The following is a 27323-nucleotide window of genomic DNA, read 5'->3' as shown; positions in this document are numbered from 1 at the left end:
TAAGAAACTATGTTCACAATAATTAGACAGGCATAGAAGATGTCTATTATCACAATATCACTCAGTTCTTTGAACTACTGTTGAGTAAAAATGTCCCAATGGGATCAGATTGCCATTAGCTAGAAGGGCCAGATCCTTACTAATTCCTCAAAGCCCTTCTCCATCATCGAAGAAGGCAATTATGTCTGTCTCTGGTTCCAGGTAAAGTGTTGGATAAACAGGACCCTCGCATATTCCCGAGACCCGGTGTTGGCTTCAGTGGCAGGACAGCCTACGGTTCAGATCGGCGAGGTGGAAAGCCGCGCCCCCCGCTGCCGGGGTCTCCGGATGGAGTCCGGCCCAGAGCGCAGCGCGGCGTGCACGGAAGCTCCGGCTCCCTCGCCACGCCCACTTCCTGCCCCATCCCGGGCTTTTCCAGGTCTCCTCTTCCAGTGAACCGGATGCTCCGTCAGTTACCTCCTCCGCGTCCTCCGGTGCTTCCCGGCTCCCTGGCAAGGCCGCAGGCATCCACGCGGGGACGGTCAGGGGGCTCCCGGCGGCTGGCCTGGCAGGTGTAGGGCGCCGGTAGGAGCTGGGCGCACACGGTTACCGAGCGTGGAGGAGACACGGCCCTGCGGCGATGGGTGCCAGGGGCGCTCCTTCACGCCGGAGGCAGGCGGGGCGGCGACCGCGGTATCTGCCCACCGGGAGCTTTCCCTTTCTCCTCCTCCTGCTGCTTCTCTGCATCCAGCTCGGTGGAGGACAGAAGAAAAAGGAGGTAGAATGAATCCTCTGGGCATTCCCGGGAGGGCCAGGACGGGTCCGGGAAGGCGGGCCGCGTTCATAGGCAGCCTTCCCGCGTTGCTAGGCAGCCGGGCCGCCAGGTGTGGGCGATGGCTGTTTTGGGGAGAGGTTGGGAGGCCTTTGCGCAAGTCCTTTGGGCTCCACAGTTTCAAAAGTGGGGTTGCCCAGTGCTTTCTCAAAAAACAACGAAGCATCGTCTTTTGTGCGCCTAGCACCTCACACCTTTAAGACACGGAGCGTTTTTGACCCTTACTTGAAGGCAGAGTTTCGGGGCTGTCGAGTCAGTAAAAAAGAGTGTGTTGGATGTGAAAATACCGTTTAGGAGTATTTCAAACCTATAGGAACGAGTTGTCCTTTGTGTTTATTACCCTGCTCTCTTCGTTATCCGTTTCAGGAGGCAACAGCATATTGAGACCGTGTTTAAAGTTATTTTGTATTTTATATACATTTTTAAAGCTGTATATTTTTCTTTATATTAAACTCAAGGTATAATTGTGCGAATAACCTCATATTTAGGTTGCGCAAGTTTATTTGTGAAATTCAGATCACCTGATTTCAATCTTAGTCCTATAGTAACTCTGATGAGCACGCGGATTGAAGTAACTGACCGTATTTAAAGTAGTTGTAGAGTTATTTGTGAATTTCAGTTATCCATCTCTACCTTGGATGGTTGATCTAGTGGGATTAGGAAAAAAAATACTTTGGAAATGTAAGGTTTCTAATTGTACGTCGTTTTAGTGAGAGTGTCTCTCCATATTAATTGCAAGTAGTTTTTCCTGGTGAAGTTTTATTTACATACACGTGGCTCTAATTCGGGTTTCAAATATTACCGCAACTTTCTTGACAGCTGGGTGGAAAGAGTGAAAAAACAGCCTCACACACAAGTAACTCTGATTCTCTTTCTCTTTACTCCTTGCCTGAAACAACTCTGAACTCAGTATTTTGCCTTCAACTTTATTTTAACTTTTTTTTACTTTAACATAAAAATAGGCCTTAGTGAAATTAGTGGTGTTATAGTAAGAGGTTTGATGAAGAACCACTGTTAAATTAAGACTGTATTTACAAATATAACGATTTTTTTGCCTAGCATTTGGTATTTATATACATTTCTTAGATTTCATAGTTTTTCTCTTTTTTAATTTTTTTATCTTAGAACCTTGCCAACATATTTAAAATTTATTTTTATATTTTTAAATTTAATTTTATTTATTTTTATACAGCAGGTCCTTATTAGTCATCAGTTTTATACACATCAGTGTATACATGTCAATCCCAATCTCCCAATTCATCCCACCACCATCCCCACCCCTCGCCGCTTTCCCCCCTTGGTGTCCATACGTTTGTTCTCTACATCTGTGTCTCAATTTCTGCCCTGCAAACTGGTTCATCTGTACCGTTTTTCTAGGTTCCACATATATGAGTTAATATACGATATTTGTTTTTCTCTTTCTGACTTACTTCACTCTGTATGACAGTCTCTAGGTCCATCCACGTCTCTACAAATGACCCAATTTTGTTCCTTTTTATGGCTGAATAATATTCCATTGTATATATGTACCACATCTTCTTTATCCATTCGTCTGTTGATGGACATTTAGGTTGCTTCCATGACCTGGCTTTGTAAATAGTGCTGCAGTGAACACTGGGGTGCGTGTGTCTTTTTGAATTATGGTTTTCTGTGGGTATATGCCCAGTAGTGGGATTGCTGTGTCATATGGTAATTCTGTTTTTAGTTTTTTAAGGAACCTCCAGACTGTTCTCCATAGTGGCTGTATCGATTTGCATTCCCACCAACAGTGCAAGAGGGTGCCCTTTTCTCCACACCCTCTCCAGCATTTGTTGTTTGTAGATTTTCTGATAATGGCCATTCTCACCAGTGTGAGGTGATACCTTATTGTAGTTTTGATGTGCATTTCTCTAATAATTAGTGATACTGATCAGCTTTTCATGTGCCTCTTGGCCATCTGTTTGTCTTCTTTGGAGAAATATCTATTTAGGTCTTCTGCCCATTTTTGAATTGGGTTGTTTTTTTATAATTGAGGTGCATGAGCTGTTTATATATTTTGGAGGTTAATCCTTTGTTCATTGATTCATTTGCAAATATTTTCTCCCATTCTGATGGTTGTCTTTTCATCTTGTTTATGGTTTCCTTTGCTGTGCAAAAGCTTTTAAGTTTCATTAGGTCCCATTTGTTTATTTTTGTTTTTATTTCCATTACTCTAGGAGGTGGGTCAGAAAAGATCTTGCTGTGATTTATGTTGAAGAGTGTTCTTCCTATGTTTTCCTCTAAGAGTTTTATAGTGTCTGGTCTTACATTTAGGTCTTTAATCCATTTTGAGGTTATTTTTATGTATGGTGTTAGGGAGTGTTCTAATTTCATTCTTTTACATATAGCTCTCCAGTTTTCCCAGCACCATTTATTGAAGAGACTGTCTTTTCTCCATTGTATATCCTTACCTCTTTTGTCATAGATTAGATGACCATAGGTGCGTGGGTTTATCTCTGGGCTTTCTATCCTGTTCCATTGATCTATATTTCTGTTTTTGTGCCAGTACCATATTGTCTTGATTACTGTAGCTTTGTAGTACAGTCTGAAGTCAGGGAGTCTGATTCCTCCAGCTCCGTTTTTTCCCGTCAAGATTGCTTTGGCTATTCGGGGTCTTTTGTATCTCCATACAAATTTTAAGATTTTTTGTTCTAGTTCTGTAAAAAATGCCATTGGTAATTTGATAGGGATTGTATTGAATCTGTAGATTGCTTTGGGTAGTATAGTCATTTTCACAATATTGATTCTTCCAATACAAGGACATGGTATATCTCTCCATCTGTTCGTGTCATCTTTGATTTCTTTCATCAGTGTCTTATAGTTTTCTGAGTACAGGTCTTTTACCTCCTTAGGTAGATTTATTCTAGGTATTTTATTCTTTTTGTTGCAATGGTGAATGGGATTGTTTCCTTAATTTCTCTTTCTGATCTTTTGTTGTTAGTGTATAGGAATGTAAGAAATTTCTGTGCATTAATTTTGTATCCTGTAACTTTACCAGATTCGTTGATTAGCTCCAGTAGTTTTCTGGTGGCATCTTTAGGATTGTCTATGTATAGTATCATGTCATCTGCAGAGAGTGACAGTTTTACTTATTCTTTTACAATATGTATTCCTTTTTTTTCTTTTTCTTCTCTGATTTCCATGGCTAGGACTTCCAAAACTATGTTGAATAATAGTGGCGAGAGCGGACATCTTTGTCTTCTTTCTCATCTTAGAGGAAATGCTTTCAGTTTTTCACCATTGAGAATGATGTTTGCTGTGGGCATAGTTTTTCTTGAGAAAGGGAGAAGATTTGAAAAGTAGTTTTTTGTGTGTGTAGTTTACCAGAGCAGAGGGCATTAAAAACAATGAGGAACTCCATGCAAATTCGGATGATTTATCTCCTAGAGAGATCATTGTAACCATGGTAACTTTCAGTTGGGAGGAAAAAAAAAAAAGCCCCAAAAAGTCTAAAAAGTGTACATCTTCAAAGCGTCTTAGCATCTCCAATTGTAAGACTACTTTAACATGTGACATTTGTTAATTTAGTGTAATTATAAATTGTGATACACCTATTTCCATTAAATATATTTTATAAAGGTTATTTTAAAAATGCAAAATTAGGGAGAAAATTGTTGCGGATTTAAAAAGGATGTCTTCCAAAACTTTTATTTCTGTTAAATAGGAGAGCCTGATGATACTACATGGTGATATTGTAGAATACACATATTTTATTTAAGGAAAAGAGCAAAATAACATATAGTAGAAGTTTTAATACTTTATGTTAAATATGTTTAATACTTAATTAATTTATTAATTAACATTAACAAATTAATTTTTAATTAATAGTTAATTAACATTTATTAATTAACATATTAATATGTTATTAAACATATTTAAGTATTAAGTAATTTAATAATTAAATATGTTTAATACTTTACTTTATGTCTCTGAAATGCAGTCTAGTTCAGTATCTGGTACTCAGTTCAAAAACTATGATCTCGAGCTTCCCTGGTGGCACAGTGGTTGAGAATCTGCCTGCTAATGCAGGGGACACGGGTTCTGGGAGGATCCCACATGCCGCGGAGCAACTAGGCCCGTGAGCCACAACTACTGAGCCTGCGCGTCTGGAGCCTGTGCTCCGCAATAAGAGAGGCCGCGATAGTGAGAGGCCCGCGCACCACGAGGAAGAGTGGCCCCCGCTTGCCACAGCTAGAGAAAGCCCTCGCACAGAAACTAAGACCCAACACAGCAAAAATAAATAAACTAATTAATAAACTCCTACCCCCAACATCTTCTTTAAAAAAACAAAAAAACAAACAAAAGAACTATGATCTCTTCCAATACCGGAAGAAAAACATTCTTTTTTGGAAATATTGGTCACAAGTGTGTTACTTTTCTAGGGATATTCCAGAGTTGTTTTGATCATATGTGGCGGCTGCTGCTGCCTTTTTTTTTTTTTTTTTGCTTAGTTTAGAACCTGTTGCCCAGTATAAGATTTGACACAATTGAGCCAGAAAATATAATAGCTGGAACTTAATTTACTACAATAAATATTACAAACATAAGTACTGGAATAGTTGACTTGGCATGGATTGTGTATTCTTTTGTTCTGGGGAGCCCAAACGGAAATCTAAAGTTGAACCTGGAATCAGGAATTGGACATTAGTTGCTTTTAAGGAAGTAACATTTATGACAGTAATAGTTACCACCATAGATTTTTGAATAGAACTGATGGTCCAGTTACAATTCATATCCTATCTAATTGACATCAAACCACTTAACTTCCCTGAATTTTAGTTTTGTTTAAAAATACAGGTATAGGGCTTCCCTGGTGACGCAGTGGTTGAGAGTCCGTCTGACGATGCAGGGGACGCGGGTTTGTGCCCCAGGGTGGGAAGATCCCACATGCCGCGGAGCGGCTGGTCTCGTGAGCCATGGCCGCTGAGCCTGCGCGTCCGGAGCCTGTGCTCCGCAACGGGAGAGGTCACAACAGTGAGAGGCCCGCGTACCGGAAAAAAAAAAAAAAAAAAATTAAAAATACAGGTGTAATACTTACATCTCAGTGTTGTCATTGGGATTAAATAAGACTGTATTTAAAGTGTTTAGTGCAATGCCTAGAGCATAACAAATGATCAGTAATTTGGTAGCTGCTATTATGTATTCTTCATTCAAACGAAAGATAGACATGATAATGAGATCCTAAAATGTAATAAAAAATTTTTTCAAATTAAATTTTTTGCCAAATAAACTGACTTTATAATAATTGTAAATTGTATAGTTTATGGAATAAAATGTTCATTACTTATTTTATTATGAAACACTGAGAATTCCAAACTCTAACATTGCTTGAGAACTTCCCAAGAGGAGATTTTACCTCATGGAAGAATTGGTAGTATTCATGGATTTGTGTATGTGTGTCTACATATATAGGTATATATCTGTTTCTAAATGAACACATTTTCATTCATCAAAAAATAATTTTATCATATTCTTTATTTAAGAATATAGTCAAGAGAAATAGTTAAATAGGCACAGAAAATTGACGGGAGATTTTTATAGTCAGTTTCCTTAATTACATTGAATAAAGTCATGTTAAGTGATTTTTGAATCCTCATGTTAAGTGATACAGATTTGTGGGAGACTTTAGCTTCTTAGTAGTATATCATTTGCATTTCTGATGCATCATGGGTTTCCATTATTTTGACAGTTTCTCTATTTCTTACATTGTTAACACTTACCAGAATTGTTTTAATCTCTAATGACCTCTTATAGTAGAATAAAAGCTCAAATTCTGTAATGATTACCAGTGGACTTAATGACTTTACCATCATCAAAAGCAGCTACTGTCAGCCCTTCAAATCCGGGGGTCTTGTACCTGCAGACAGAGAGGGCCGACTGTACCACACTATTTTGTAGCATGAGGGACTCAAGCAGTTTCAGATTTTGGTATCTGCTGGGGTCCTGGAAGCAATCCCCCTTGGATACTGAAGGACAACTATAATATAATAATTTATACTTTCTGCAAAGAAAATGATTAGCGAATAGGCTACAACATATAGGTAGCAGCTCATAGATATATTTTAAGAGAGAAGTAGTGTTATTAGTTGCCTCTGAGATAACTTCTATAAGCACACTTTACACTGAGATGTATATATCCAGTTACTCTTTAGTGACACAGCCTTGAAATAGAGACTTTAGTGTCTTAGCAAATGATAGGGAGAGGATGGAGGTAAGAGATGGATTTTGATTTTACCTTTAAGCAGAGAACTTAGGTGGAAGAAATAGCTTGTAAACATATGAGCACAACGTAAAGAAACACATAGTAATTATACTTTGATATGTATACACATACACCTGTCATGCTGATGTCAGGCAGCTGTGTCAGCTAAGTTAGATTTTTGTGTACAGTAACTCCTTGAAGAGTAATTGGGAATGACAGGTCTTACTTAAAATGGCCAAAACTGCTTGTCAATAACTTTGAGGCTTAGCCTGCCGCAGTTTCATGGATAATGGCAGAAGGCATGGGATTCCTGGGTCACAGGCGGACAGGTTATTACAGTAATAGAATTGCCAGAGTATCAGCGTTTGTGCTGGTGATGCAGGCCAGCTGACACCTGCAAATGTAGTGAATTTCAGAGCAGGAGAGGACCTTGAGCTTATGGAACCCAAATCTTTCATGATGGGCAGTAAATGTATTTGACTTCAGCCTTAGAGGGAGTCACTATCTTTATTAAATTGGGAAGTAAACAAACCTGATCTTTGTTCTAGAAGGGACAGTGTCTAGCAGAGCTGTGTGCTACACAAACATCCTTGAACAGATAGCCTAGAACAAAGTCAGTCAGTACTTGTCCTTGCAAGTTTTGTAGAAACCGTGATGAACCGTCTGCCTACGCAAGGGATCTAACCTGGGTCAAAAGGGAACACTTCAGGATATTTTCCTCCACATACACAAAACACCAGCATGTTCAGCCCCTTCTATATGTGTTCTCTTCTACGTGGAAGACACAGAGAAAGGGAAAGGGCAGAAACATGAAACTTGAGCCACAGATTCATCAGCTATTTGTTAACTGTTTTGGGCTGCATTTACTTGTGCATATTCTCTTTAGCCTTAAATAGTCAGTGAGTTTGGATGTGAGTGTGATCAGTATGCCTGTGACTACCTTAGTAGTCTCCAGGTTTGTTTGGTGTATTAGACCATGTGACGATTGCTTCTTTCCATAAGACTCCCACCTGGAGCATCATGCTAATTTCACCAAGATAGATTTACCTTTGGCTAAGTATAGGAGTAACTCTTTTCCTGCTAGATCATGAACAAATGTAACACTGTGTGCATGAGTATGTGTGGACCAAATAGGTAGTATTTACGTCAGTCTCTATCCAGTTTTTATTCTGTCCGTTGGCAAGATTTCTGCAGCTTCTCAAATTGAGCCTAAGAACCTGCTGTATAAAAAAATAAATAAAATAAAATTCAAAAAAGAAAAAAAATTGAGCATACCTAAAAGGGAACTCTCAATCCTTTCCTCTGCCCATCTGGCCCATCTGTTTTCTCATTGCTGTCAGCAGTGCTGTTTTATGGGGAACAAATTTTAACCTCATTTTTTTTTTTTAAGTAATCACTTGCCATATATAATACTATATCTTTGTAGCTCTTATGTTTTGCACGTTGTACACAGAGAGGCTGACTTCACATAATTTCTAGCAGAGTCATACATAGATTTAAGGAGAACATCTTGCAAAAATATGATTCCTCTATTATATGTAGATATGTAAAACATAAATATTTAGTTTGAATAGTAAAATTTCAAATATATTATTCAGAAAAATAGACAGTATTTTTTTCATAGTAATTGATATCTGTCTATCTCTCTGCCTGCTTGCCTGCTTGTCTCTCTGTTTAATGTCAGAAGGAAAAAGGTCAGTGTCAACAGTGAACTTCTGTTACAGAGTGTTTCACAATGTGATAAAAGTCCTAACTTAGAAGTATAGCATCCTGAAGCCATTAATGAGTTGAAAAAAGTTAAGAATAAAAGGAAGTCTTTACTAACATTTATTGTTATTACATTTTTGGTTGCTCATATCAAGATACCTAACTAGTTTGACGTTTGGAAGTTAAAAGGAAATTTTCTTTCCTCTGTATGTTACTATGAGAACTCAACCATCTTTAATGAAAAGGGGCACTTGAGTATAGGTTAGATAAATTGTGGTACTGATTTTATTAAATGGAACTGTTTATTTTAGATGTGTATTTTTAGAGATGGCTTAATATTGCTGTCAATATGATTTGACTCAACTTTTGGAGAAATATTGTGGTTCAGTGTCTTCTCTGCTTAGAAACAAAGCAAACCATTGGAAAGTTAGTTCATATGATTTTTGTGGTAAAACTTAAGGTACAAGATTGATTACAAATTGTAAGATCTGTTTACTATTCATATTAAATTTAATGAGATACTGTCCTGTAATTTAGTGAATTTAACAAACTTGGGAGTTGGAAATAAGGCTTATTTCAGGAAATGAAAAAAAAACATAACAGGAGAGTTGATAGAATGCCAGGCATTTCACCTAAATTGTTCGTAATCATCACAGCATCTTGGTGATTGTGACAGAGTTTTGTTTGCCTTACCTTTGTCTTTGTTAACAGTATACCTTGGTTTTATTTAAGTAGTAGGAGCAATTGGGACTATCCCAAGCCCCAAGCAATCATTTTTATTAGTCAAAGATTATCATGATTATCCAGTACCCTGCAAATTATTGGTTTAGGAGTGATCACATGATACAATTATGTGGGGCTTTTGGAAGTTTCCTCCTTCTTCATAAAGGACCCAAAGTGGGGTAATTCTTTCTTCCTGTCTTTGGATATGTGTATGAGAATGTGATGCATTGTTGAACCCATCTTGTAATCACAAAAAGTACAAGCCTGAGGGCAAAACCAGTAAGTTTATGCTGGCAGAGTAGAAAATTGGGAAGAACATGGGTACTTGATGGCATGACTTAACTAGCCTTGTAAATGCTTCAACTCTGGACTCCTTGTTATATGAGTTAATAAGCTTTCTTATTGTTTAAGACATTTCAATTTGAATTTCTGATTTTTTGTATTTGAAAGCGTTCTACTGAGGAAGGTCCTCTTGGATTAAGGGTTTTACCCGTGACTGTACAACTTGTTAGTTTACAGCCTTACCCCAAAGAACTCTTTCTACATTATGTTTTAGTAACCGGGCCCTCTTTGTGAATTAGTTATTAAATATTAGTGGAGGACCATTTAAGTATGTATAGCTGTCCCCAGTCTTTAAATATCAGTTGTTAGTATTAGAAGTTTGTGTATGTTTCGGTGTCATTGAAGTGCATTTTCATGTTCCTCTTATTAAAATAACTTTGTTTTTATTGTATGAATTGAAATTCTCTATTCAAAAGTTATGTCCAAAACGTTGTAGGAAAGAAATTGGGCATAAATTTATTATGTGCTTTAAAAACTATTAGCCCAAGAACAGAGTGGAAGAGAGTAAGTATGCCCAAGATGTATTTGCTGTATGCTTTTTTCTGTTTGAATGTTTTTAAGAAATACTTATTCCTTTTGCTTTTGTGTAGGTAATAGATTGGTACGTAGTTTCATTGTAAAGACATGCGAAATAAAATTCAGGAAGATACTTAATTTTATTTTTAAAATGATCATGTTTTAATAATGTTCTTTTAGTTAACATCTGAGTTAAGATTAAGCAAAAGAAAAACTGGGACCTTCCTCAAAGATCAGGCTTTGTGTAATGCTTTGTGGAGTGGCTTTGCTGTGTCTTGCTCTTGTTTCCTGTGCATTTTTCCTCTTGGAGCCTTTATGGGGAGAAAGAGTGGCTGAGTCAAGGTGTAACACCATCATCTTGGCACTCATTCAGCATAGCTTCCTACGGAGAGCAGCGTGAGTCACAGGCTTTGATGTTGGAGCCTATTCCAAACCATAAAGCGAATGTCGTGTGTGTGTGTGTGTGTGTGTGTGTGTGTGTGTGTGTGTGTGTGTGTGTGGTGTTTAAACACTGTGTTATAGAATGATAGAGCAGGAAAGTCAGATTTCAGGCTAAATAACAAAGCTGGGACTAGGAGGGAGTTTTCCTGCCTCCAGAGTTGCTATTTCTGCATCCTCGTGCTCAGTAATGCTGTCTTGTCTCTGCCCCTCCCCTCTTTATTACTTTAAGTATACTGTCATTTCCTCTGTCTTTTCATGGCTGATCTTTTCTGAACTTCTTCATGGGTACTTGTTTTGTAAACTTCAAAATGATTACTGGTTTGGCAGCTCTAAAACAAACCTATTAATACTGCTTAGACTTGACCCCTTTGAGAACATAATTTATAAAATTAGGCCATCTGTTTCTTTATGAAGCTGTTTAAATAAATGAAATTAGTCTAAGGGAAGCCTAAGTCACAAGAGTCAGAACTCTGTAACCTACATGGATGACGAAAGTATGTAAGTTTCTCTTCCACCTTTCTTCCCCAAATAGTGCTTTCTACAGTCCCTAATGCTAAGGAAAGCCTTGTCATACATCTCTTTGCCAGAGCCAGAAATCCGGGCACATTCACTTAGTTTCAAACGTTTACTCAGTTGTGACTTTCTTCAACACCCCTTCCTTCACCCCAGCTGAAGACGTCCCCTGGGACTTCCTAGCCAATGCTGTCTTGGGGGGGGGGTCTTTACATGGCTCTAGGATGCAATCCAGCATTCTTTGCATGCTCTTGAGTGCTTTTTCTGAGTGAGCCTTTGTCTGACTCTCCTGTTTTCTATCTCACCACTGTTACATGCTTCCTTCCAGTGTTAACTTAAGCAGGGTACCCCTTCCCCGGCTCAGATAGATAGATGTCTGTGCTTATTCTTTATGGCACTTAAGTGAATTATTGCCTATTGTCTCTCGTTACTGTTGTTCTACAAGCCCTTTGAGGAGAAGGGTTGTGGGTTTATTTTTGTATCTGTATTTCCATATTCAAGCATAGTGCCTTGTACTTGGTAAATGCTTAGTAAAGTTACTTTGGTCGAGATACTTAATCTCTCTAAATTATCTGTAAAGTGGAGATAGTTTGTTAGTCCCTACTATAGAGTTGTGAGCCTTACATGAGATAATCCTCTAAAGTATACTTAGCATAGTGCCTGGAACATAGTAAGTGCTTATTGAACGTTAGCTTTGGTGCTGATATTGGTGAATGACTGCCGGATGTTCTGTGGTTTGTTTTATGTTTCCAAAGTGAATTTTCATGAGTAGCATAAGTTGATTTGGCATTACAAAAGAAACTTTTAAAGGCATTTGATATGCATAATTTTTCATGAATACTTAATTTTCCTGTGTGACAGATTCTGCTACTAAATTGGCTCTTGAGAAAATGTCATCGTTCCTTTCTTCAGATAATTAAAGATTTGGCAGTAACCATTTGGTCATGGTTACTTTTCCTATTTGACTTCTTACAGCGTTTGACAGGTGCTCAGTGTAGCCCTGTTTGGGGTTAACCTATTTGCAGTCCTTTGGACCTCTTGGAACTAGAGGTCTATTTCTCTCCCCAGGTTTGTGAAGTTTTCAGCTATTATTGCATTAACTATACTTTTTGTCTCTTTTTCTTTCTCTTCTCCTTCTGGAATTCCCATAATGCAAACATTGTTCCTTTCATTGTGTCCCATAATTCCTATAGGCTTTCTTCGCTCTTTTTCATTCTTTTTTCTTTTCGTTTTTCTGACTGGATAATTTCAATTGTCCTATCTTCCAGGTCACTGATTCTTTCTTTTCCATTGTTGAGTCTGGTTTTGAAACTCTCTATTGAATTCTTCTGATCAGTTATTATATTTTTGTACTTTAGGATTTCTGTTTGGGTTTTTTTTTTTTTAATTTCTGTTTATTCTACTTCTTGTTTTGTTGATGCATAGTGTTCCTAATTTCATTTAGTTGTCTGTCTGCATGTTCTTGTAGGTCACTAAACTTCTTTAAGAGGGTTGTCTGACAGTTCATAGATCTGCATTTTTTTTAGTATCCATTATTAGAGCTTTATTAGTTTCCTTTGGTGATGTCATATTTACCTGATTTTTCGTGTTCCTTGATTCCCTACATTGGTATCTGCACATTTGAGTAAGTGGTTTCCTTTTCCAGACTTTGCACGTTTGCTTTGACAGATATAGTACTTCACCAGTCAGTTCAATTTGGGTTTCTGGATCCCACGACTCTTACAGAGGTACTTTTGCTTTTGGATGGATGCTGAATTTTTGTTGTTGAGGGGAGGGAAGGATAAAAATGAGGGCTGACTTATGCTGACATGTTGTTGACTTCACTCCTGTATCTTTTTTTCAAAAGCTCACCACCCTTGACATTTGTGACTTGACCCTTACATGGCTTTATACCAGAATGATGGATAGCATAGATTATTAGAACACCACTATCACCTCTACTATTTTTTTTGCTATTGATTTTATTTTATTTTTTATTTTATTTATTTATTTATTTATTTTTGCGGTACGCGGGCCTCTCACTGTTGTGGCCTCTCCCGTTGCAGAGCACAGGCTCAGCAGCCATGGCTCACGGGCCTAGCCGCTCCGCGGCATGTGGGATCTTCCTGGACTGGGGCACGAACCTGTGTGCCCTGCGTAGGTAGGCGGACTCTCAGCCACTGCACCACCAGGGAAGCCCTATTTTTTATTTTTTTTTAATTTATTTGTTTTATTTATTTTTTTTGGCTGCACTGGATCTTCTTTGTGATGCGTGGGCTTCTCATTGCAGTGGCTTCTTTTGTTGCAGAGCACAGGCTGTAGGCATGTGGGCTCTAGAGCACAGGCTCCGCTAGTAGCTGTGGTGCGCGGGCTTAGTTGCTCCGCGGCACGTAGGATCTTCCCGGACCAGGGCTTGAACCCTTGTCCCCTGCACTGGCAGGCAGATTCTTAACCACTGCGCCACCAGGGAAGCCCTTTGCTATTGATTTCAGTTGTCACTTTTCTTTGGCGTTTAATGAAGCCTGTGACACTCTGTGTAATTTGGTTTGGTCATTTGCTTTCTCATTGTCTTTTTTCTTATTTTACTGTTTGGTAGTCTTATAGAATGGAATTAGAATGAGAAAAGCAGGTAATGTGAATTCTAGCCCCATTGTTTATCTTTACAAATTATCTATTTGGACCACAATTTCCTTCTTTATAAACTAGAGATAATTCCTCGCATAGGGTTGTTTTGAAGATGAAATGAAATAAAATGCGAACGTTACAAAATGTTAAGGGTTTTATGAAAGTTAGTTCTGAAAAATGATACGTGGGTTCCAGTTTCTTTGATATAAACTCTGGGCTCTTGGGCAAGGCACTTAACCTTTTGAAGCATCAGTTCGTTCACCTGTAAAATGAGAACATTGAACAAGATCATGATGTCTGAATCTGGGGAAAATAGGGAAAGTTTCCCATTGGCTGTCTGAAATTATAAACGTTTTTCATTTATGGCATAAATGGATTTTTCTGGCATGAGCATCTGTAACGTATATTAGGTTTTTAAAATGTTAAAAACTATTGGATTAAACGTTTGCTTAAATCCTTTCTAGATGGTATGATTATATGAAATATGGTAATAGAATGATTTATGGTAGTTTCTTTGTATATCAAAGGTAATTTTATGTCTTAGAGGTTGAATCTTAGTAATAGTTCTGCTCTTATTTGATTACAATGTCCTTATCATAAAGAAGCTTAACTATACTAGTTTTCAACAATTTGAGTTATATGATCCACAGAGGATAACCAAAACTAATTGTGGCAGAGCTATTTCAGTTTTTTTAATTTGCCTATCAGATAGCAATTAGATTTATACTTGCCTTATATTTGCCTGTTTCAAATATGTAATCTACAAAGCCACAAATTAAAACAATAAGCTATTTTTGTACATTGCTGTAGTATTCAGAATACAGCCTATGTGCTATATCTGCAGTAATTCATATAGATAAGAAAACTTAGAAAAGTAGTAATTTGAGTAAAATCATTAGCACTGGCCTCTAGTGTTCAAGATACATATTAGCAGAATAAAAGAAACCTATTTCATTATCTAAAAAAGGAATTGGTGAGGGAAATAGGGTGTTGTTTTCCTTTTCTTCGTATCTCTTTTCTTTGTAAAGCTACTAATGTAAAATTAGGTTAGGTTAGCCCTATGGCATTTTCTACACAGATTGCAGTCCTTTGGTTTATGTATTTTCACAGGATTCCATCCTGTCGTGGTAAGTAGATGATCCTAGGGACCTCTCTGTATTCTTTTCCTGATTTGTTACTAAAATCTAAACGTCTTTAGTGTGGGAAGTTCCTAGTCTTACTTGTCTGTGTCATCATAATCATAACAGAAGCCCAAAGTAGATGAGTCTTTTATGTTTTATGATTGTTTGTCGCTTATTGGTTTCTTAAATACGTTGTAAATGTTTTTCATATTACGTCCATTTTGATTGTTTTAAATAGAAATAATAGTATTGAAATAAATGGTAGAAAATAAGTGTATTTGAGTGTCATCTTCCTAAAATACAGCACCTTACTGAATAAAGGGCCATGTCACTGACATTTCTCTAAAATGTGATCTACCATTCCTTTTTTCCAACAAATATTTGTTGATGAGTACTACATGTCAGACACCATACTGGATTTTGGAGGTAAAGTGGTGAACAAGACAGCCACTGTCCTGATGTATCCTATAGCTCATAGTCCTGTAGGAGATTCAGACAGGAAAATAGGCAATTATAGTATGGTGTGAGAAATGCATAAACTGGCAACTGTTGGGTGCCGTGGTGTTATATTAGCACATTGGGGTCAGCTGAAAACTGAAGATACACATAGGAAATGGCTTAATGAAGGGAGAAGTATTCTAAGAAGAAGAAATAGTACTAGTAAAGGTCAAGAAGTATGAAAAAACACAACAAATTCAGGAAACTCAAAGTAGTTCGACATGGCTCAGCTTAGAATGCACAGGGTGGGGGAGTGGCAGGGTTGAGGCTGGAATGGAAGCCAGAGTCAAATCCCAAAGGACCTTGCAAGCCATGTTAGAGTCTAGACTTGACCTTGAAGTTCGTGGGAGGAACTGAAGGGTTTTATCTTGGAGGTGAGGATGAGGTTTATATTTAGGAGGGTTGCTCTGGGCCTGCTGTGGAAACTAGCTTAGGTGGGGATGCGAAGTTGGAGGAAGGGCAGCAGTCTGCTCAAGAGGCTACAGCAGAACTGGATGTGAGAGGCAGTGATGACTTGTTGAAGGTTGTGGCAGTGAGAATGCAGAATGATCACTGGAGTTTTGAATTCTGGGAGCCAGATGAGGCAGTTCTTGGTGGTTGATTGTGTGTGGGATGAGGGAAAAGGAGGTAAGAATAACGACTACATTTCTTGGTAAAAGGGAAATTCTATTTACTGAAATGGGAAACGGGAAGGAAGAGATTTTGGAAGGAAGATAACATGTTCACTCTTAAGGATGTGCGCGATGCCCATGTGAAATCTAAACAGGTGTTTGAGAGGCAGTGGAATGTCTGCATATGGACCTATGATCTGGGCTGAAGATGAAATGGATTTGGAAATCATTAGCATCAATGGGAATTGAGTTTTTGGTGGTGGCTCAAAATCCCCACGCCAGAGTATACAGAGTGAAAAGGAAGAGCAAAGGCAGACCCTCAGGGATGGCAGTATTTCACTGTCCTTCAGAAGGCAAGTTTGCAAAAGAGACCAAGACTGCGCTGCTGGAGAACTAGGAAGAAACCCAGCAGATTGTGGATGTCACAGGAGAGGAATGTTTCAACAAGACAGAGGTCAACAGAGACGAATGGTGACAGGCTAAACAAAAACTGTAAAGAGTCCTTTGGATTTAGGCGGAGCAGTTTAACTGCAGTGCTAGGGTGGAAACTAGAAGGGAGTGAGTGGGTTAGTGAATGAGTGGGTCGTGAGGAAGTAGACACAGCCAACTCTTCTCATGAAGCACTTTTGCTGTGAATGGGTGGTGAGTTAAGTGAGTGGTAGCTGGAGAAGAGGTTGACATGGAGAGGGAAGATAACTGAAGTAGAGCCAGGTGGCTGAGAGGATGGGAGCAAGGAGTGGGAAGCGGAGACCAGCAGGTGGAATTAGCTTCATACACGAATGTGGTGGTAGTTCTCAGTGCTGTTCACAGGTAGTTTTGGGTTTTCTTCCATGCCTGTGATGGGATTGCACTTTCCTACTCTTGTGAACTCAGGCATGGCCCCAAGACTGACTTTAGCCCATGAGTTGTGAGCAGATGTGTCACATGTCAGTTGTAGGCAGAAGCTCCGAGGGTCATTACATGCCTTGCCATTGTCTTTTTCCCTCTGGCGCAGTGACTGGGAATGTTTGACGCAGTGGGTGCTGTATCAGCCTGGGTCCTCTAGTGAATAGGATGCGCAGAGTCTCCCTGCCAACCCATAAGTTGGAGAAATCCACCATTATTTTTTTAAATACTGAGATCTGGAGCTGTTAGTGCTCTGTAATTTAAGCTCTTTGGATTGTTCCAAGGAGTACTGACGTCTCTTACCTTTCTGTGGGAGAAATGGATAAAAGAAGCGGGTGCAGTTGCAGGCACATTTGTTCTTTTGTTGGCAGAGATGGATGTTTTCTCTGTGAAATGGAAGGTAGACTAAGAAGGAGGAATAAGCTGGTAGGGCGGGGAGGTCTAGAACAGTGAATACAGTCTTAAATAGCTAGAAGAGGTATTAGGTAATTTGCCTAGAATTACCCATTTTAAATAGCTAGAATAAGTAATTTTACTCAGAAAACACAGAGGCACTGCTATTATAAATACAAAGGTGGTTTGTGAATGTATTAGTTTTCTATTAATGCATAGTAAATTATTGCAAATTTAATGACTAAAAATAACTCATTTTTAAAAGTCTCATAGTTTCTACAGGTCAGAAGTCTGGGTTCTCTGTTAGGGGCTCACAGGTGTGGCTGAAGTTCAGGTGTGGCTAGGCTGCATTCTCATCTGGAGCTCTAGATCCTCTTTTTGGCTCACTCAGGTTGTTGGCAGAATTCAGTTCCTGGCAGTTTTAAGGACCCAGTTGCGTATTTTCTTGCTGGCTGTATTCTCTTGGCTCTTTAAGGCCACCCTCAGGTCCTAGCCATGTGGCTCTCTCCATGGTCAGTTTAAAACATGGCTGTTTGCTTTCTTCCAAGCCAGTAGGCTCATGTCTCTGACTCTTCACTTACTTTGGAAATGCTCATCTAATTTGGTCGGGCCCGCTCAGTATAATCTCCCTTGTGAGTAACTAAAAGTTAACTGACTACATTTGTACATCTTTGCCGTATAAGGTAACACACTTATAGAAGCGCTGTTCCGTCATGTTCACAAGTCTTGTCCATACTCATGAGGAGGGAATTGTATAAGGGTTATGGGTCTCTGGGGATTTTTTTAGAATTCTACCTAGTAAAGTAGGTGAGCTTGCACTTTTAGATTTTTCCGTATTTTTAAGTGGTGGCTTATAAAATCAACATAAACAGTTATGATAGTCAGTGTATAGGACAGCATTATTTAATATAAGACTTCTGGTAAGGTTGTAAAGTTGAAGTGATAAAATTGAAGTGATAATAAAATGGAAGTATCAGAGTTCAATCAGAAAAGCAGGAGCTCAAGAAGATGAGCATGCATGTATGTACGTGCATATATCCATATCTGGATTTGTTACAGGAATCCGACTTTATGTAATGGTGGAGGCTGGTGAAGTAAGGATATTGTCTGCGTGTTTGCTGCTGGAGTTTGTGGTCCAAGAGCAATTGGGAAGGGTGGATGCTGTACGGTGGGAAGAATAAGAACAAGCTGAACCTCTGAGGATGGAGTGAAACCATCAGTGATTTTTAAAGCTCATAGTTCTGAAATTGCATAGTAAGGAGAAAATGGTTATTCACAAAAATAAGTAGTTGGAAATGATGAGAATTACTTTATAAACAGCTCACTCATCTTGCAGCCTCAGGATACCAGTTAAACTGATAAATAAGTTCAAAGAGTAATAGACATTTTATTTTCTTTTTCACATGGGAAACTTACAATTAAAATTAAAAATTAAAAAGAGATTTTCAATCTGCCTAAAACTTAATTGTTTAGTGGAATATATTTTTAAAATAAATTTTCTTCTATTAACTGCTTTATAGAAATGTTTCCCTCCCACTCACTCCATTATAGGATAAATCACTGTTCCTCTCTCAGATATTTACTCAGGGTTTCAAAATAGAAAAATTATTAAGTTCAGATGTTTCTTCCACTTTTATGGCTGTTACTTTATATATCTTTGTTAGCCTCATAGCAAGGGACCCTGCATTTATAAATTGCACTTAATAATATTGTAGAGAATATTGGGAAGATACCTAAATTGGGATAGTCATGTTGTTTCAATTTAACTATCCGCTAAAACATAAAATAAAAGTGATTTCTTGTCTCACTTGAAATATTCATACTAGCACCTTCCCTTCATTCAGCTGCTAACAGACTGGTATTATAAAAAAGTAATACTATGGAATCCATTGTCTACTTTCTTATTCCTGAGTGAGAATAGTGTAGAATATCAAGATAATGCCTTAATAAAATTGACAATTTATATGGTATTATCCTATACTGTTTTGAGAGATACATATATCTTTTTAATAGTGACTTGTGTTTGTGCATATACTTAAGCATAGTTGTCAACAGCTTTTAGAGAGCTACTTCTCATCTTGCTTTCCTGCTGTGACTTCCATATTTTTATCAGATTTTATTACCTTTTTTCTAAATTGTTTGTTGTGCCAGAGCTGTTTACCATATCAGTTCTTCCTTCTTCATAGACACAAGCTAGACTACATTTCCCAGCCTCCTCTACATTTACTTAGGGCCATGTGACGAAGTCATGGTGAATGGAATGTGAATGGAAGTGATGTCTGTCATCTCTAGCCTGGCCTTAAAGATTGCCCCTTGGCTTATGCTGATCGTCCACTACCCTGTTTGGAAGAGTCATCAGGATTGTATCACAAGCTTCCCTGTGAGGGTCTGTGTTACTTTGCCTCTGCGAATTGAAAGGTAGAAAGGGGGAGAGGCCACTGTTCTTTAGAAGTAGTTGAGGCAGATTCATGGGCAGATGTTTGCAGCATCAGCCAGGAATGTCCTGGACACCACTGGGTTCACTTACTATTGTTACTGTAACAAATTATCACAAACTTACTGGCTTGCAACAATACAGATATAGTTCCAGAGATCGGAAGTCTGAAGTCAGTCTCACTGGGCTAAAGTCAAGGTGTGGTAATAAGAATTGTGTTCCTTCTGGAAACTCTGAGGGGAGAATCGATTTCCTTGTGTTTTTCAGCTTATAAAGGCTGCTTGAATTCTTTATGATTCTTACCTGTATCACTCCAACCTCTTGCATGTATCCTTACATCTTATATTGACTGATCCTCTTGCCTCCCTCTTTTATAACCCTAATGATTATAATGGGCCCACTCGGCTAATGTAGGATAATCTCCCCATTTCAAGATTCTTTTTTTATTTGAAGTATAGTTGATTTGCAATGTGTTAATTTCTGCTGTAGAGCAGTGATTCACTTATACATATTGAATATATATGTATATATATTCTTTTTTATAGTCTTTTCCATTATGATTTATCTCAGGATATTGAATATAGTTGCCTGTGCTATACCGTGGGACCTTGTTGTTCATCTCAAGATTCTTTACTTAATCACATCTGCACAGTTCCTTTTACCATGTAAGGTCACATGCTCTGAGTTTCTGGGAATTAGGATGTGAACATCTTGCAGGGATTGGAGGGGAGCACACTGTTTAGCCTATTGCAACTACTCACTTAGCTGTTACAGATGAAGAAACTTGGTGGAAGCCTTCAAGAAATAAATAAGAGTTCCAGGTGAGCTCTTGAGAATCCCATGCTCTGAGATTGTTGGTAGCTGCTTTTCTTACCTTAGTTTCTCCTGCACTTCTCAATGGCATTCTAAGCTTCTTTTTTTAATAGATTTATTTATTTATTTATTTATTTTTGGCTGCATTGGGTCTTTGTTGCTGTGCACAGGCTTTCTCTAGTTCTGGCGAGTGGGGGCTTCTCTTTGTTGTGGTGCGCAGGCTTCTCATTGTGGTGGCTTCTCGCTGCGGAGAACGGGCTCTAGACGTGTGGGCTTCAGTAGTTGTGTCACACAGGCTCAGTAGTTGTGGCTTGGGGCTCTAGAGTGCAGGTGCAGTAGTTGTGGCACGTGGGCTCAGTAGTTGTGGGTCACGGGCTCTAGAGCACAGGCTCAGTAGTCGTGGTGCATGAGCTTAGTTGCTCCACGGCATGTGGGATCTTCCAGGACCAGGAATCAAACCCGTGTCCCCTGCATTGGCAGGCGGATTCTGAACCACTGCGCCACCACAGAAGTCCCTAGTCATAGTTCTTTTAACTCTTGACCCTGTCCTTTTGGTTAAGCCACTCTGACTTTCTGGGTCACAGTACTTTTGTTAGTTAAAAAATTAGAGTTGAGCTAGATCAGATATGCCTTTCAGCTTTCACATCTTATCATTCCTTTTAATGAAAGAATTGAAGAGTATTTCAGGGCAGTAGGGGAAGCTTTATTTTCAAAAGAGCACTAAATTTAATATTTTTTCAATTAAAAAGAATATTTCCTAACTATTGTTTCTTTAGTTAGCCACCACTGATCACTCTCCTAGTGCTATCACAGCACATTTTAAAATTCTTCTCTCAAATATTAGCATACTGTCCTTTATATTACTCACCTTCAAATCTCCCATAGAACTTAGTCTAGTATCTTGCTCAGATCAGGTGCTTACTTAAGTATTTGTTTAACACTCTAAGTAGTGGCAAGCATTAGGTACACAAGGTCTCTCTTAATTGAAATTAAATAGTAATTGAAAAGAGGCCAGCTTATTAATCTAGTTAAAATGATGAACAGTATTTTAAAGAAGGGAAATTATCTAAAATTAAAATTATAAAAATTTATTCAATTGATCACATGCTTAAAATTTAGCTTTTAATTGAAAGTAGTCATGATTTATTAGAATGAACAAGGAATGAATAAGTGCTCATATTTTTTGGTGTGAGTTTTCTCAATAAAATTATATGATAGCATAGTCAGACATCTTCAGTTAATGCTTGACTTTTGGAGTATGATTCTGGAAGTCATTTTCATAAAAATATTTTCAGGTTTACCACTTTTCTCAGGGGTGCCTCTCAGTTCTTTGATATTCATATCATTCTCTTTTGAAGTACCTAATGTCATCCTCCTAGTTGGTCTTCTCTTTTCATGTGTTACTCATTATAATTCTGACACTCATTTGTCAGTGGTTTTGCATATAATTTGAGTAGTTCTGCATCAGTTTAAAAAATCAACTTGATGAAATCTTTTGACATTTATAAGATTGCAGTGAATTGTAATAATGACCAAAAAAATAGTGTGACATGGTGTGTTGGGATAGGTGCTGGGGTGAAATGAGGATGGACGTCTGCATAGGCATTACTTTTGTAAACGGATGGTTCATTAGTGAATATACCGTAGATCTTTTTTGCCTCTCTATGCAACTTTGTATTTTTTGTGTGCACATATTGAATACTTAGGTAAGGAGGAGCTCCTGTGGCATACATAGAACAGAAAACTGCTGTGAAATTGCTGAGATGAAGGGCTTGCTTGTCTTTGGGTTGCTGGTAAGAAAGGACATAGTAAAGAAGGTGTGGTGCCTATTATTTTTGTCCTCTGTAGGCTGTCCCTCCTTTCCCTCCTCTTTGTTTTCATCTTAACAATCCCCTCTTTAAGGGCCACAGGGGTGAATATATTACCAGGCCATGATGGTCATACCACTCATCCCACTTGTTGTATTTGCCACAGGCTTGGGCGAGTGACCTAGAGTCATGTACTGAGATTTTCTAAATGGCACTGGTAGCTTGCCTTGCTGATTGTGTATGAAATTGGAAGGATGGGATTTTAGGTTGCCTATCACTGCTGACATGAAAAATGCTAATATACAGAAGCTAAGCAGATAAACAAAGAGATTTTCACAGATTCACTAAATATTTGAACGCTAACTCAGTGCTGGTCTTTGTTCTAGATATAAAAATTGTTGCCCTGCTGTGGCTGGAGGGAGTACCGACAACACGGTCAAGTTCTTGGATGTAGTCATTACTGAAACCAAATTTATCTCCATCCTTCCTTGTTATATGTACTTATACAGTCCCTTTTTGTCCAAGCTAGATTGAATTAGGTTTATGTCATTTTTAGTAAAAGTCATTTTGGTAAATATGAAAGCCATGTATAATTTCAGCTTTCATTAAGAAGATGATACAGATTTTAAAATATATGAATAAATTCTAATTTCTGAATTTGGGTAAACTTTTGTCATGTATTTTTATTTTTTTTTTTCCCAGTTTTCAGTAAATGGAGATTACCTTATCCTTTACTTTTTTCTTATATTCCGTTCCAGACTTTAACCTCATGGTTTTCTGGTAAAGCACTCTGGTTGACTACTTTCTTTAGTCATTCAGGAAGACGTAACTATTTGTTTAGTAAATATATCCAAGTAGACCTGCTTTAGACTCCACAGTTTTCTTTTTAACATCTTTATTGGAGTATAATTGCTTTACAATGTTGTGTTAGTTTCTGCTGTACAGCAAAGAGAATCAGCTATAAGTATACATATATCCCCATATCCCCTCCCTCTTGAGCCTCCCTCCTTCCCTTTCTGTCCTACCCCCTCCCCCTCATCCCACCCCTCTAGGTCTTCGCAAAGCACCGAGCTGATCTCCCTGTGCTATGCAGCTGCTTCCCACTAGCTATTTATTTTACATTTGGTAGTGTATATATGTCAATGCTACTCTCTCACTTCATCCCTCCCCTTCCCACTCTGTGTCCTCAAGTCTTTCCTCTACATCTTTATTCCTGTCCTGCCCCTAGGTTCATCACAACCATTTTTTTCTTTAGATTCCATATATATGTGTTAACATACGGTGTTTGTTTGTCTCTTTCTAACTTACTGCACTCGACATGACAGACTCTAGGTCCATCCACCTCACTACAAATAACTCAATTTCGTTTCTTTTTATGGCTGAGTAATATCCCATTGTATATATGTGCCACATCGTCTTGATCCAGTCATCTGTCGATGGACACTTAGGTTGTTTCCATGTCCTGGCTATTGTAAGTAGAGCTGCAATGAACATTTTGGTACATGACTATTTTTGAATTGTGATTTTCTCAGGGTATATGCCCAGTAGTGGGATTGCTGGGTCATATGGTAGTTCTATTTTTAGTTCTTTGAGGAACCTCCATACTGTTCTCCATAGTGGCTGTATCAATTTACATTCCCACCAACAGTGCAAAAGAGTTTCCTTTTCTCCACACCCTCTCCAGCATTTATTGTTTGTAGATTTTTTGATGATGGCCATTCTGACCCATGTGAGGTGATGCCTCATTGTGGTTTTGATTTGCATTTCTCTGATGATTAGTGATGTTGAGCATCTTTTCATGTGTTTGTTGGCAATCTGTATGTCTACTCTGTAGACTCCACAATTTTTTGGTAAATCATTTTTGAAGAGTACTGTATGATTACTTATGTATTGGATGAGCAAATATTGAGAACTAGGAATACAAATTAAATTTCTTAATTTCTTTTATTGCTATTATATATGATTAAGAATAAGTGAAACAGAAGTGTATTTGCACCATTACAATTGTTGAAATATTTTTGTCCTAGATGCCTCTGTATTTTGCACAAGTACTATATGATAGGTAAGCAACTTAATTCTTTCAGTCACTAATTTCTTACCTTCATTTATATAGTCTTTCTTGGTACCTATTGGAAAATGTATGGGCAATTTATTTTCATACAAAATATATACTCCTTAATAAGACTAACTGAGGTGAGAATCAGGAAATTTCACTATATGAATTTGAGATAACAAATTATAGCATAATGATAATGAAACAACATTATACATACTCACAAAGTTGAGCTTATCTGTCTCAGAATATCTGTGTAATCATCCTGACATCTGCACCAGGGCAAAGGTAATAGCTCATGGCCAGAAGGAGCCAGGTATTTAGAAGTAGGGTAATCATATAATTTATTGTCCAAACCAGGATACTTGTGAAAAAAGGTGCAATTAATAATTTTGGTGAGATAACAGGAGTAGACTGGGACTGTCCCTGCGCTAGCTATGACATGTGTCACCTCACAAGTGGGATAGGGTTTTAAAGTGGATACACAGTTAATGTTTTCATCGATTGATTGGAATTATTTTATAGGAATTTTGATCAAAAAGTTCTCTTTCTCTCTGTATTTAAACACGGTTTACACTCCTGTGTATGATTCATTATCTGTTTTGTGCTGCACAAGGATTTTGTGTGTTGATCTGGTTGCTTTAGTGCTGCTTATTTCTCTAATTTTTAAACTCAGATTTAAAATTTTACCCTACTAGTTCTGCCTTTTCATCAGTTAAGCAACTGATTTTCATTAAAAATAGAGGTTTATTTGCATCCATGTATTTGTAAATAATGAACTTTAGATTATATATACAAAATACTGTTGGAAAATTTTTCTTGAAAAGGCCCATAGATATAAAAATGTACCCACATTATCATTACTCATTTATTGTTTATAGCTTGTCAATAACACTGAAGTCTTCGTAATTTTCTTAGTATGGTGAAACTCTGATTTTGCACATTATATGTCTTCCCTGTAATTTATTTATTTCACAAAGCATGGTAACACATGTTTTAGTCTTTTCCTAGTGTTAAAACAATATTTTACACAGACACACACACACATATTGAGTGCTGAAACACATCTATTGAATGTTCACTCATCTTCATAATGATGCTTTTCGGAAATTGGTTAAAAGATTGTATTCTCTGGTTTGCTGTCTGTCACCTATACTTACAACATATGAAACTACATCACTTAAAATACAGCCTTATGTTTTTTTCTCCCTCCTTTATTAATCTGAAGAAATCTCAAACTTTTCATTGAGCAGCAGCTACTAGTAGTTTTGAGCTTGAAGAAGAAATTTGAAAATTATTTTAAAAACATGTAATGGTTTAGATTTACTTAAAACAGACACTAGTACTTACATTTTGTTGGTATGTTTCAACATAATTTATAATAAAGCAATAACAACTACCGTTTATTAAATACCCACTATATGCCATGTTCTGTTTTTTATATGTATTACCTCATTTAAGCACCACAACAACCCAGTACAATTTTATTTTACAGATGAGCTTAATAGAGTTGAAGTCATTTGCCCTGAATAATGCAGCTAGCAGTTGTGCCAATGTTGAAATTCAGAATTGACTTCCAAGCTGTTCCTTTTAATTAACTATGACTCTATCTGTACTCCTCATACTGAGGCAGAAGAATGGATGCGTTCCTCTGGGGATCTATAGGTGCAGCATGGAGCCACCTGATTTTTCAGTTTGTTTTTGTGATCTTATGTTTTATATTAAAGCACTCTGCAAACTTTGCTTTCTATTCCATTATCTATTAATTTTTTTATTTAAAAAATGTAATTGTCTCTTTTTTGTACTCTCAGTTGAATATAACTACTGCTTTAGGATGGTGTGTCATGTTTTTCTTGGCATACTGTCGAGTCACCCCTGGGGTGCTTAGGGTTATTCTGTTTGAGAACCAAGAGAATCTGAGCTATACTGCCTTCCATAGCAGCCGCGTCCAAAGTTATGATAGCTTCAGCCATGCAGGGCTTGTGTATGTCAAGCAATTAAATGGTTTCTAGAGAACAGTGTAGTGACAGCTGCTAGGTTGCCACAGCTGCTTGCCACACACTTCCATAGATTCTTCTGGAAGGAGACAGGGAGCTCAAATGGATTTAGGTAGTTTATTACTCCAGCAGACAGTATGACCTTCAGGTTTGAATGGGCTGTCCGTCCCCTTACATCCCATGGGGTGATGCAGAGGTAGGCCCTGGTGGATGCTGTGTACTCATTGGGGCTGTGTCACAGTTGAGGAACCCTGAGTTTAGGAAACTTCTGTCTTTTAATGGGGGAGCTAGCAAACCTGTCCAGCCTTTGCTCTGTAGGAGAAATATCTTTATTATTCTGGTTAGGAAGCAAATCTCTCCTCTGACCCAGAGGGAAACTCTGTCTCTAGCTTCCCAGGCTATTTGTTTTACAAACGTTATTGAAAAGATAGTCTAGAAGAAAAGCTGTCCCAGGACAGGATATACAGAAATTTTGGAGATCTTTCTCCCAAGTGCATGCCATCTTGCAACTTCTTGGAAATTCTAAATATAAGGGATTAAAAAAAAAAAACCCACTTATCTTCACAGTACAAGGTAGAGAATGAAGAAGCTGGCTAAACCAATTCTTAGGTAATTTATCTATTTCCATTGCCATTTTGGGGTGATATTTTGTTTCTGGAAGTTTTTCCAGTCCTTTTTTTTTTTTTTGGGGACTCATTTATCTGGCATAGACGGACTTAGGAAGTTCAGCATTCTCCTGTGAAGAGAGCCTCACTGGCATTCTAGCTGTTAACCGCTTCCTAGTCCTTGTTAGTTTTTTGTGCACTCACTTGATAGCTCTTGTGCACACTCCA

The 27323-nt window shown here is 38.0% G+C and overlaps 1 protein-coding gene across 5 annotated transcripts in view; it reads left to right on the top strand.

The window, feature by feature from the left end:
* The first annotated feature begins 466 nt into the window (after window positions 1-466).
* The window catches only part of TUSC3 (tumor suppressor candidate 3), a 183014-nt gene continuing 156157 nt past the window's right edge, over window positions 467-27323 (top strand). For all 5 annotated transcript variants that reach the window (XM_082680493.1, XM_082680490.1, XM_082680489.1 and 2 more), the window contains exon 1: window positions 467-757. In XM_082680493.1, the coding sequence (XP_082536619.1) occupies window positions 620-757 (138 nt within the window). In that variant the 5' untranslated portion in view covers window positions 467-619. The remainder of the gene's footprint in view (window positions 758-27323) is intronic.

The sequence above is a fragment of the Grampus griseus genome, assembly GCF_964374135.1.
Source record: "Grampus griseus genome assembly, chromosome: 21".
Lineage (NCBI taxonomy): Eukaryota > Metazoa > Chordata > Mammalia > Artiodactyla > Delphinidae > Grampus > Grampus griseus.
The sequence above is the reverse complement of the archived record's forward strand: the minus strand, read 5'-3'. Positions and strand labels throughout refer to the sequence as shown.